This window comes from Papaver somniferum, unplaced genomic scaffold (assembly GCF_003573695.1).
Source record: "Papaver somniferum cultivar HN1 unplaced genomic scaffold, ASM357369v1 unplaced-scaffold_19, whole genome shotgun sequence".
NCBI lineage: Eukaryota > Viridiplantae > Streptophyta > Magnoliopsida > Ranunculales > Papaveraceae > Papaver > Papaver somniferum.
Genome location: NW_020628818.1, coordinates 2,719,585 through 2,731,930, shown reverse-complemented (window position 1 = coordinate 2,731,930; position 12,346 = coordinate 2,719,585). Strand labels below are relative to the sequence as shown.

The 12,346-nt window shown below is 36.1% G+C and overlaps 1 protein-coding gene and 2 non-coding genes across 5 annotated transcripts in view; all 3 read right to left on the bottom strand.

The window, feature by feature from the left end:
- Positions 1-318: 318 nt before the first annotated feature.
- Positions 319-12,346, bottom strand: part of LOC113338644 (flavin-containing monooxygenase FMO GS-OX-like 4) — a 31,178-nt gene continuing 19,150 nt past the window's right edge. Inside the window, exons 2-9 of one of the 3 annotated variants that reach the window (XM_026584020.1) lie at positions 6,128-6,567; positions 5,589-5,645; positions 5,156-5,226; positions 3,541-3,693; positions 3,339-3,421; positions 1,139-1,274; positions 841-1,014; positions 319-708 (exon numbers count right to left, since the gene is read on the bottom strand). In XM_026584020.1, coding sequence (XP_026439805.1) covers positions 514-708; positions 841-1,014; positions 1,139-1,274; positions 3,339-3,421; positions 3,541-3,693; positions 5,156-5,226; positions 5,589-5,645; positions 6,128-6,567 — 1,309 coding nt within the window. In that variant the 3' untranslated portion in view covers positions 319-513. Of the gene's footprint in view, positions 709-840; positions 1,015-1,138; positions 1,275-3,338; positions 3,422-3,540; positions 3,694-5,155; positions 5,227-5,588; positions 5,646-6,127; positions 6,862-12,346 lie in introns of those variants that run through there. The other 2 variants (XM_026584018.1, XM_026584019.1) reach the window with 2 other exon arrangements.
- TRNAP-UGG lies at positions 2,031-2,102 on the bottom strand. Its single transcript has one exon. It is a non-coding gene; the product is annotated as a tRNA-Pro (tRNA).
- TRNAP-UGG lies at positions 2,691-2,762 on the bottom strand. The gene has a single exon. It is a non-coding gene; the product is annotated as a tRNA-Pro (tRNA).

Here is a 12,346-nt window from a genome sequence, read left to right as displayed (position 1 = left end):
AGTGATACGAGTATACACAAAAAGACATCACTGAAAATGAAATGAAAATATAAGCAAATGTTGTTTATTAGCAATGTAGAAGTTTTCTGTGCTCTTTATAATGAGACATACCCAGTCTACGGGCGGTCGAAATTTCCTCCTGGTCCTAAAATCAATCCGCAGTGTAGTTCCATACGGCGCAGATGGATGGATACCTTTTTCTTGAAACCTGTTTTGAGGCATACATCTGTCTAAGTTTGGCTGAAAAGTTATCAGCCGAACCTTGAGTTATCGGCCGAATCTAGACAAAAATATAGGTTATCAGCCGAACCTTGAGTATGGCTCAAAATATGTTTCTTTTTCTTAGCCAGGGAGGAATAAGAAAATGCGTCTTGCTCAAGAATCAAGATTGACATTGACAGCACACGGGCATCGACCTATTGAATGTTTTGGGTTTACGTCTAAGCCCATTGAAAATTAATCAATACAGTATTACAGTGTATCATGCACAATGAGTACGAGAAGGTAACCACGTTATCGCACTGATGTTGGTATACACTGCCGGAAGTACTCATATGCTTCCAAAATCAAATGTTCGGCTTCCCATTCATCGCGATAAGTTTCTGGTTGACTTCTCTTTTTCTTTGATGCCTCGTAATACATAAGCTTTCTCCATTTTTCTGAATGTGTACACCCACACTGAGCAGCAAGCCAGTCGCCATACTCGAACTGAATCGATGAAAAGAAAGAAATTTATCACCATTTTAGCTTAAATTGGTATAAGGCCTTCATTCAGATTTTCAATCACTACAAGTTAAAGTAATCTAATTGACGAAGAGGTTGAGTTTGCTCAAAGTATACCTGATAATCTGACATGTTATGAGTGAAACGTTTTGGTAAACCGGCAGCTTCAAGTTCCAAATAGAAGGCTTCTACATCTGCCATCATCTCTTCTTGAGATGGAAGTGAAATCCGACCAGATAAGACACCAGCAACCCACTTGCTTTGTAATTCTGATAAAGGGAAAGGGATAACCTGGAAACAAAAGGCAATTATGAATCCACCTTTTACCAAATGCTGAACCAAAGCATCCACAGTGTCAGCACAGTGCTGAATAAGCATTCTGCTGGAGTCATTTCAAAAGGCGATCAATTCATACCTTCCATGGTAAACCAATAAAAGAAAGCCCTGGAGCCAACAATGGTGGGAAAACATGCTTATAAAGAGGTCCCACACGATTTTCATCCACAATCACAATATTATTGGTCTCCAGAAAAGGAAAGTGATATTTGTACCTGGAAAATAAAAAACAACTTAAAAATGTTATTGTGATATTAAAAAACCTTATCGAATAAAATCATTACTCAAGATTGGATTGGTAATTCGGTAGTTCATTATATGCTTCATTTGCTAATGGAGAGTTCTGCACATTTATGTTTCCATTAGAAGTCTATGAACTGAAAAATGGTTAGACATGGTAAAGCCAAGTTCAGATTAAGATATCTGCTAACGGTCTCTTACAAAACACTGAGAAGACTTCGACACAACATAAACACATAGCTGGACCCAATGAGTACTGACAGGTGTCTTGTCCAACAGAAGTCATACATAATAGAACTTCATAACTTGCTAAAGGTGTCCACAATCTACACAACCATGGCACAATATGGATTATGCAGATGTTGCAAAAGGTAATATGTTCTCAATATCAAAAAGTTCATCTTTCTTTCTCCATCTTCATATCATTGATATAAAATATGAAGGTAGCCCAAGTGCATCAAAGCAAGTGATGCAAAAAATTGTTTTGAAAGGGAAATTATAAATAGGTAGTTGGGTAATGAATGTCCTTTATTTCTATGTGGTTTCTAATTAAACTTAATTGGTGACTTAATAAAATGGTAAAAACCATGATCCATGAAGAACGGACGGACATAACATGATCTACGTCTCGTTTCTTGACCATCTTAATAGAAGAAAAAAGGTTAGGGGCATTCCGAGAATCAAACTCGGGACCTCTCGCACCCAAAGCGAGATAGATCAAAAAAAGGTTAGGGGCATTCCGAGAATCGAACTCGGGACCTCTCGCACCCAAAGCGAGAATCATACCACTAGACCAAATGCCCAGTTGTTAGAGAAAATAGAACTCATTTCTTTTCGTTATAATTAGAGATCTAACTGATCGAACCCATTTGAGCTGCTTTGGAATTCCAGAATCAGCATCTCAGACACATGATATCAGTTTCCATCGAATCCAATGACTTCAAACCAGGGAATATAATGAAGGATATAGCTACACTAATTATGTAATGAAAACTACGCAACACAAGTAATTGTGTAGCCAACTGTTACTATCAACAGTAGGGTTAAATTGACAACAGCTAAGACAAAAGATAAAACTCATTATGTTCTGGCCAATGCATACAAAAGAGGAAGCATCTCTTCAATGATTCAGATCAGCCTTTCACTTTCTAATTGTCTATGGATTATATAAGTGAGGAAATGTCATAGATCAAACAGAAATGACCCAGCCATTCTTCAAACTATGCAACACAATTAAATGTGTAATTTAGTGTTATTAACAACTGTAGGGTTAAACAGATAACAGCTCAGAAAAAAGATAAAACTCATTACGCTCTGGTCAATGCATAAAAAAAGAAGAAGCATCTCTTAGATCAAACAGAAATGACCCAACCCTTCTTCAAAAAGGGTTTGGGGCATTCCGAGAATCGAACTCGGGACCTCTCGCACCCAAAGCGAGAATCATACCACTAGACCAAATGCCCAATTGTTAAAGAAAACACAACTAATTTATTATTATCAAAATTAGAGTTTCAATCTAATTACAGCTATCAGGCATCATCGAAATTTACAGGCTCCGATGATATACTAAGGAAGGCACCATAAACAAGATGAGAACAATAATCGAATCTAACAGACTAGCACAACTATAGGATTCAGGAAAAATAAAAAAGAACTTTCTGAGCAGGTGATGTACTTAAGCATTGTGTAGTGCCTCTTGGGTAATCGTACTAGAAAGTTTTAAGGGGTTATGTTTAGGAGATATGATTAGTTGGAATTCCTCCTTTATTGTTATATCTACGACAGTGTTTAGTTTTAGTAAATATAATGCCTGACAATGAATACAATGAGAATTTGAAGTTTGCATCACTTACTTCCTCCCTATTCTACTAATAACCCTTTGTGCTAGATGAGTATCACATAAGGATAGCCAGTTGAAATGATCAAGAATGAAGAATGTGCAAGTACAACTGATATGGCCCTTATGGCCTACAACGAATTGAATAGACAGATAGGATTCAGCTATGTTAAATTGCCAAAGCAAGGGTAGTAAAACATACCCCGTACAATGTAGAATGACATCAGCAGTGACCGAGCTTCCATCTTGAAAAATCACTCTGCCATCATCATGGGCACTCTCTATCTGCACTGTTCAGTCTATATAATTAGCAGGTCTTGTTAGCATCATTATGTCTAAACAATTATTGAATAGATTTGCTTTCAAACAAGCAGCTCAAACTTGAAATCAAAGAATTGGCTTACCATAGAATGAAGCCACATGTTTTCATGGCCTGGCAGCCTTGTAGGCACCCCTTCAGTGAGAGATCTTCCTGCAATATGAACCTCCTTTGCAGCTTCAGCAATGTCCCTGGAGATATCTTGACCACTAGCAGACGTTCCTATCACGACCACGACCTGTAAAGGGCAAGGAAAGCTTAAACGAACTTAACTAAAGAAAGAAAAGGATATGAGAGGATGACACAAATATCAATGACATTCAAGCATGTTCTCTTTGCTTTTCCCATAAAACCTATTAAACTGCAATCAATATCTTCCCCAACTAATATGAAGAACATGGAGGAATGTAAGAAAGAAGATGGTATTGAAAACTTAAGGAGTTCAGTTTTGTTTCAACAAACCAATTTGCAAAACGTCAACCTCCTAAATGTTAAGACAAGCTAGCCACAGGTATAGTCAAAGCAATCCTTGGAAATTGACTTGCACAATGTAAAGCATTTCACTTCAATCACTGAGAAAAGTTTAACAATTTCACTTAACCTCAGACATGGTCAAACCAATCCTTGAAATTCGACTTACACAATGGAAAGCATTCTGATTAAAAAGTTATCGCTTCTTTTTTATTTTCTTCGCCAAGGATTAGTTTCTGTGGATTACTAGTTTGAAAAAAAAAATGAAGCTTCTCTTCAATATAAATTATTATTTTATTTTTTTTCTGAGAGAGAGAGAGAGAGAGAGAGACGGCGAAGCTTTATATCTAACTGAATTCTTTTATCAGAATAAATGAGGTTTTTCATAAAAAATAGGACACTTGCATTCTGTCTCAGAACAGCAACCTCCAGTGGCCTTTGAGTATAGATATAGTAGTAAAATGACAATGGTCATCTGCTCTAAATAGTAAAAACTGCTAGCAAGAGGAGTAGCTATAATATGGAACTTGGGTTTGCAGGTCCAACACAATCGTAATCACTCTTTTGTTTTTCATTCCCTTAAAAAGACATGACATTTGTTTTCTGGCAGCAGAAGGACAGATTATCAGCCCGCATTCTTGGCAACACAACTCAGAAAAGGCAACGTTAATGTATCTTGCACAGTAATGGCTATAAGGGTCTTGAGGAGGTGTCTTTTGTGATTTTTATATAATGGTCGACAGACGTCGAAGTAGAAAAACATTTCAAAAGGTAAGCAGGATATGCAGTTATAATATAGACTACTGGAGGTGGAAATGGTTTAAACTTGTCATCAAACTAAAGAATACTTTTCACATGGTTTAATAATACAAACTTTTGTTGTTAGGTTAATCCACCTTTGTACTACATGAAAGACATAATTTGCTACACAATGTCACTTTTCCAATGGAGTATGAAGAACACAATTTAAGTTGATACTATCCTCCTCCTTGTCACCATTATATGAATAGCTTCTTTTCCAAACCATTTTCTGCTTAGTTACACTTTTAATTATTAATAAGAATGATCACATCGTTTATCTAGTTTCTAACCATTACAGAGTCACAAAACATCTAACCCGTGCTAATACTAACGGAAGTTCTAGAGCATGCGTCTATCAACAAATACAAAAAAATATTCTTCATTATGAAAAACATATAGTATAAGAGGAAAAATAAATCGTTTCATACTTGATCAAGAAATGGCTCAGGAACACGGTAATTGTGGCTATGCATTTGCTTTCCAGGCCACTCATCAATACCTATACAGAACATATACAACACATACGAATGAGGCACACAAAAGAAACATTCATGACCACTACATTTGCTGCTCAAGTTAATTAAGCTTAAGGACCAAATTAGAAGCACAATCATCCGCCATAGGTATGTCTGAATTGAACCCACAGTTTCTGGCATCACCAAGCTCAGAAATCATGTGGACCTTTTCAACACACTTCTGTTTCACTGAATCACTATATCAAAGACGTCCAAGTAAAAACTGTGATACTGGCTTTGGGTAAGCTCAGTCGCTCAAGCTCTAATTTTCCTACATACATGGATGGAAGTAGGCATATTGATGACCATTTGCAGCAAAATAAGATCCAACAACACTCAAAGCTACCTCGCAAGATGTCATCCTTACATATTTGATACTCCCTCCGTCCCACTGTTAAGTGACCTAGTTCAAATTTGCACAATTTTTAAGGCAAGCAATGGAAAAGAATATTTTTAAGCATATTTTACAATTATATCCTTATAGATAATAATTAGTGAAATTTTGAAATGATTTATCTCTCAAAACATCATTGATGTTCACAAACTTTATATCATTGAAAAGCATTTTAAAACACCTACATAACGAATATAATTATGCCTATCAAATTATGCATATTTCATATATTTCTTATAATCAATTAAAATGATAATTTAAGAAATATCTTCTTGTTTAGTGATATAGGTCACTTAACAATGGGACAAAATCTAAAAGTAAATAGGTCACTTAATGGGGGACGGAGGGAGTATTTGTTTTACAGGACTATAAGATTCATGCTAACCTATTTTTTGGAACATGCTTATGGTCTCACATATTATCAAACCCAATTGATCAACATTAGAATATTCAATTAGCAATAAACAAAGAACATGATAAAATTGCTATACCTGGAATTTCAGCAATGTTTGGCTCAGTATAGTGGCCATTACAAACAACCACACCATCGAAAACCTCATCCACGGCTTCTCCGTCACCAGCACCACCTCTCATTTTTTGAGCTGATCTAACCACCCATTTCTTCCCATCCTTATCATCATCTTTCAACAACCCAACATGAAACACCTCCGTTTCAAACCGGATCAACTCAATGAGTTTAAAATCATTAGCAAAATCTTCCAAATAATTTAGCACCTCTTTATGACCAGGATATCTTCGATTATCTCTTTGATCATTCCCATCTTTGGTTACAAATGGGTAATCTCGGAAACCCATCGATTCTCTTGGGAGATTTGTTCGAAGATTTTTGTATAGACTAGTATGGATTATATTACGAGATGGGTTTAATCCTAATGGATCGTCACTTTCGATGTTTGGATCGTAAACCCATGTTCCTCCGATTTGGTTACTGCGTTCGAAGACTACTGTTTTGTGACCTTCTCTGCGTAGCTCTCTAGCTGCAACTAAACCAGCAGCTCCAGCCCCGATCACTGCTACGTTTCTTGATGTTAGAGATGACGAAATTCGTGAATTCATTGTTGAGATGAGAGGATTTGATAAGCCACGGATGTCACCACCACCATATGCTGGTGATGACATCTTTTAAGGTTTTCACTGTAATAATTTGATAAGAGATTCCTTATTCTGCTGCAGATTTTTTTAATTTAATGTTTTTTATTCCGATAGAATATGGGTGTCGTATCGACTGTGAATTTTTCTTTAACTGAGGTCTTTATTCTTTTATGATCAGTAAAAATTAACTGATTAAAAAAAAAAGTACAATGAAACTTGTACCGTTGTCTGCTTCGGATCCCTTTGGCCGGTTTCTTACAAGGCTCGCTGGTAGGATAGCAAAGCATCGTGTTCGACTGATGTTGTAGGCCGGAGTTCAGCTTCTTGCTAGGTTCATAACTAGTTTCTTGTAAAAATATTCTTTATTTAATAATAAAAAAATAAAAATTAATTGATTAAGAAAAAGTACAATGAAACTTGTATCCTTGTCTGCTTCGGATCCCTTTGGCCGATTTTTTACAAGGCTCGCTGGTAGGCTAGCAAGGCATCGTGTTCGACTGATATAGTAGGATGAAGTTCAGCTTCTTGCTAGGTTCACAACTAGTTTCTTGTAAAAGTACTCTTTATCTAATAATAAAAGAAATAGAAAACAACAATAACTACAGATGGTAATAGGCCAATTAACCATCATGTCAGCTAGCATTTTTCATCAATATCCCCTAAATGCTAAGCACGAAGAGAATATATGATATTTTGAGCTCTGTTGATGACAACAACTTTAGAGCTTTTCTAGCTCTATGATTTCTTTCTTTCCAAATATTTCATAAGATCACAGACGGAATATCCCTAATTCATTCTGGAATAGGTATTGTCACCTTTCATCCGATAAATTTGCATATATTATATATTTGAATATATCGACGAGTATGTTAGAGCATTGCTCGGTCGAACTCGCATGCGTTGCTATCTCAAGCATGTTTATCAATGTTAGTGATAAAAACTATAATTCTTGATTTCTAGGACATAGATTGTGTAATTGAGCTTTACATTTCACGGCGTTCATCATTTGAAGATGAAGAACTACTAAGGGGAGCTTGTGGAACTTCATCAACAAAAGGTATGTGGAGACTGAAACTCATCTATCACTTGGAAAGTCTATTTTTACTTTATCTCCTATATTGAGACATAAGTCGTGTTACGATATAGTTTTCTACTATACACATTTGAGATTTCGAGATGAGTTTAACTCTCTTACATATTTCTCGAAATATGTGTTGGCAAGCTTTCGCTTCGACCAAGTTCATCTTACATTCTTGACGAAAGTCAGAATATGATCATATGAAAATTGCCGAGTAACATCTTACATGGTTTGTGTGATACAATCATTTGGTGAAGACTTGGAATGTTTCATTATGATAATTTCAATAACTTGATAATCGCTTTGATGCTAATAGTACTGTGAAAACGACTATTGTCATCCTCTAAGAAAGTTTCAATGATTGAAATAAAGAGTTTAGAATCAAGTAACCATGTTTGGATATAAACATAGTGTGTTAATCACATTAGTGTGCAAGTCCAAAACCGGGAGCCTGAAGTATGCGTACCCGTACGCGTACTGGCGGTTGCTGATGTCTGGGAAAGTATGCGTACCCTTACGCATACTGGCGGAAAGTTCACCTCCGTGAAATTCTGCTAGAGTTTGCAAGAGTGTTGAAGTATGCGCACCAGTATGTGTACTGGCGTAACCAAACTCGGTCCGGCTACTTAAATATGCGTACCCGTTTGCATACTTGAGTGGATTACTTTCTGAAATCGGTAGTGTACATGAACTTAAACATTTATAAAATAAGGAATGCAATCTTTGCAAACCGTGTCTATAATGTTCATGAATTTATACGAGTGAATCAAACCGATTTTGTTTCAATTGTGTTCTTGTATAATTCTATGAGAATATATCAATTGAACGGCTCTTTAACTAGTTTCATTTGAATCATTTGAACTAGTTATGGTTAAGATGAATATGGTTGATATGAGAGGTAATCATATGGCTGACTTCGGTTAACTATTGATAAGCCAACATGGTGTACACGTTTGGGTACGGTTACATAAACCTAAATGAGGGTACATTTCATTTGTGTGTAACAAGATAAGTTCGATCTAACGGTTGAAATATATTAGCTTGGTTGAATCAGGTTTTTCATCTAACAGTGAATAATGAATGCTTTGTTACCAAAGTAACTTATTTTGCAAACCCTGAATTGAAAACTATATAAAGGAGAACTCTAGCAACTATGAAACTTAATACCCACACCTTCTGTGTGTTACTAGTTGCATCAACTAGAATAGATTCTCCTTTAACCTTAGGTTTCTATCGAGACCCTGTAGGTTAACAACTTGAAAGACTTCATTGGGATTGTGAAGCCAGACCCAACTATTTCTGTTGTAGTTGTGTGTTCTGATCTTGCCTGATTCTATCGTTTGAGTACTATCTTCTCTAAGATTTGCTCGAGATTAATTTCTCCGATAGGCAAGATAAAACGTGATCACAAACATCTTCGTCTCATCGTTTGTGATTCCACAATATCTAGTTTCGCCATCATACGGTTTAGATTATTGTAAGGTGATTGATAATACTAGGCTGTTCTTCGGGAATATAAGTCTGTTTTATTAATTGGCTCCTGCTCACCTTGATTTATCAAAAGACGGAACAAAAACTCTTGGGTATTTCTGTGGGAGACAGATTTATTCAATATATAGACTTTTCTGTGTGAGATAGATTTGTTTATCAAGTCTTCGACTTTGGGTCGTAGCAAATCTTAGTTGTGGGTGAGATCAACTAAGGGAATAAAGTACGTAGTATCCTGCTGGGATCAGAGACGTAAGGAGCACAACTGTACCTTGAATCAGTGTGAGATTGATTAGGGTTCAACTACAGTCTAGTCCGAAGTTGATTGGTAGTAAGCTAGTGTCTGTAGCGGCTTAATATAGTGTGGTGTTCAATCTGGACTAGGTCCCGGGGTTTTTCTGCATTTGCGGTTTCCTCGTTAACAAATTCTGGTGTCTGTGTTATTTTTTTCCGCGTTATATTTTGTCATATAATTGAAATATCACAGGTTGTGTGTTGAATCGATCAATTGGAAAATCCAACCTTTGGTTGTTGATTGAAATTGAGTTACTCCTTACATTCAATCGGTCTCGCAGATTTCTATTTGCTGATTGCGGATTGAATTAAGAGTTAGAGATATAAAACTCTTGTATATACTTTTCTCTAGATTGAGTCTGACTGTCTATTGATTCTCTAGAAAGTATATTAGAGTAAGTCCTCTCAGATTGCCAAACGAATTGTTGGGTGTGGTTGTTAGAGAGCTGCATTTTCAATTGGTATCAGAGCAGGCAAACACGTTAAAGACCTTATAAGTCTGTGTTTGTGGCGATCTGATATGGACAGAGGTGTTATCTTTATAAACGTACCACCAGTCTTCGATGGCTCAAATTACTTATGATGGAAAATTGCTATGCGTACCTTTCTTCAAGCGCGTGATTTTCAATCATGGGTTTATGATGATGCTCCCGTTGTTGCAGTAGGAGATGCAACCGTTCCAAAGAATATTGGTGCATATGATGCTGCTGAGATTCTTGTTGCAAAGCAAAATTACGACGGTTTGAATGTTATAATACATGCCATTACCCCATATCTTCAGCACCATGTGACTACGTTCACTCGGTCTAAAGATGCTTGGGATATCTTAGAAACCATATTTGAAGGTAATATCAGTGAGAAGGAAGCCAGGCTTCAAATCCTAAATTCCTATTGGGAAAACCTTCGTATGGCAAATGAAGACTCATTCGATGAGTTTAATTACAAAGCGTCTGAAATTGTTAATGCATCTTTTGCATTGGGTAAGACTATTCCTGAAAAGGATATTGTGATGAAAATTCTCAGATCGCTACCATCTAGATACGATTCTAAGAAGCATGCTATCGTTAAGGGAAATAACCTTGAGAAACTTTACAGAAATACTCTTGTTGGAAAGCTTAAAATTTTCGATCTTGAACTTAAACAAAGAGATAAACGTCATTTGTTAAGCAACCATGTTGCTACATCTGATAGAAAGTCTCGACGTCCTAAATTGATTGATAAAAGGGATGAGGATTGCTTTAATTCTACTCTATCACTGTTTATACAACAGCTTAAGAAAGATCTGGACGAAATAAAAGAAAGTCTCAAAAGAGAGTTCAGTCAATCAATAAAACGGATAAGAAAGTTCAGAAAAACTATGTTAGCAAAACTAGTTTCAAGTGCTACAGAAGTATCCATGATACTCCTAAAGATCCTGATAGGAGTTGGGTGAGTTAACTAAAGCATAGATGGATACTCTTGACTATTGTATAGAGGATGAAATCTATGAATGTCCTCTTAATCTCTTTGCTGATAATCATACTTGTCCTCCTAATAGTCCTGATTATTCCGTGATGAACAATCTTACTTCTCCAGAAGTGTTTCAATTGGAAAAGGAAGCTTTGATTAAAAAGATTGAAGATCTGGAATGTCAACTGCTTAATTTAAGACTGGAGGTTGTCAATTTCAATTGTGATTGTGATAAGATATGTCGAACCTCTTCGATTGAGTCTTTTAAACATTATCAACAAACTCCTCCTGATTTCATATCATTCTCAAGTCCCTGACAAAAAGGATGATATGGAGAACCACAAGAACTTACCAAATATTTTGGTCTCCTTGTGTGAACATCAGGATCATCTTAAATTCATTAGCACTAAATATCAGTATCAGTTCTCCTCTGCTAAACGATGTTTCCATAAGAATAAAAAGAAATCTCCTATGAAACCCTATTTCTTTTCAAAAGAGATTTCCAAAGCGCTGCATAGTTTGCGAAAATTAACAATCAAGGTATTCAAAACTGTGCTAAAAAAGGAAAATAATGATGTGCGTAACTCTTCTTTCTTAAAGAAAAAACAGAAATAAGGAATAACAAATACTTCATCCCCTCGCAAGAAATCTCCCGGTCTTGCATTGGATTGGAACAGTTACATTCTGTAATTTTGTTTATGATGATTCTTGTCTATCTCTCTTAGACAAGAATCATAATTTTCAAGAGGGTTGTGATGAAATATTTCTGTTAATTCTCTAGGGTTGTTCTGTTTCTATTTATTTTAGCCTAGAACCGTCTTTTTTCATGAATGGCTTCTTCATTTAAGATTTTTTCTGGGGATAACCAATTTTTGTTAGGGTTTTGGTCAAAGGTCTTTTTGGAAATTTATCCCCTATCTTCATCCCTTTTAAATATGAAGACTTTCTCCTTGGTATGAACATTTCATTTATCTCTTATATCATGTCCTCTTCAAGTCTTTCAAGCAAAGAACGTGATGTTTGGACTGTTCTTTTTCCCTCTAAGAAGATTCGTTTTGATTCTTCCGATAATGAGATGTGCTCTGACAAACGTGATTCCTCTCCAGATGGGAACTCATCTGTCTCTCATTTTGATAAGCTCTCTTTAACAATGAATCTCGTCTTGGAACAAGTACGTGCCCTGAAAATTGAACTCAAAGCTTCTTCCAAGAGACTTGAAGAAAAGATGGATAATCTTGAATCTAGGATTGATCTGATCGAAGATGAGCTTGATGAATATAAGAAATAT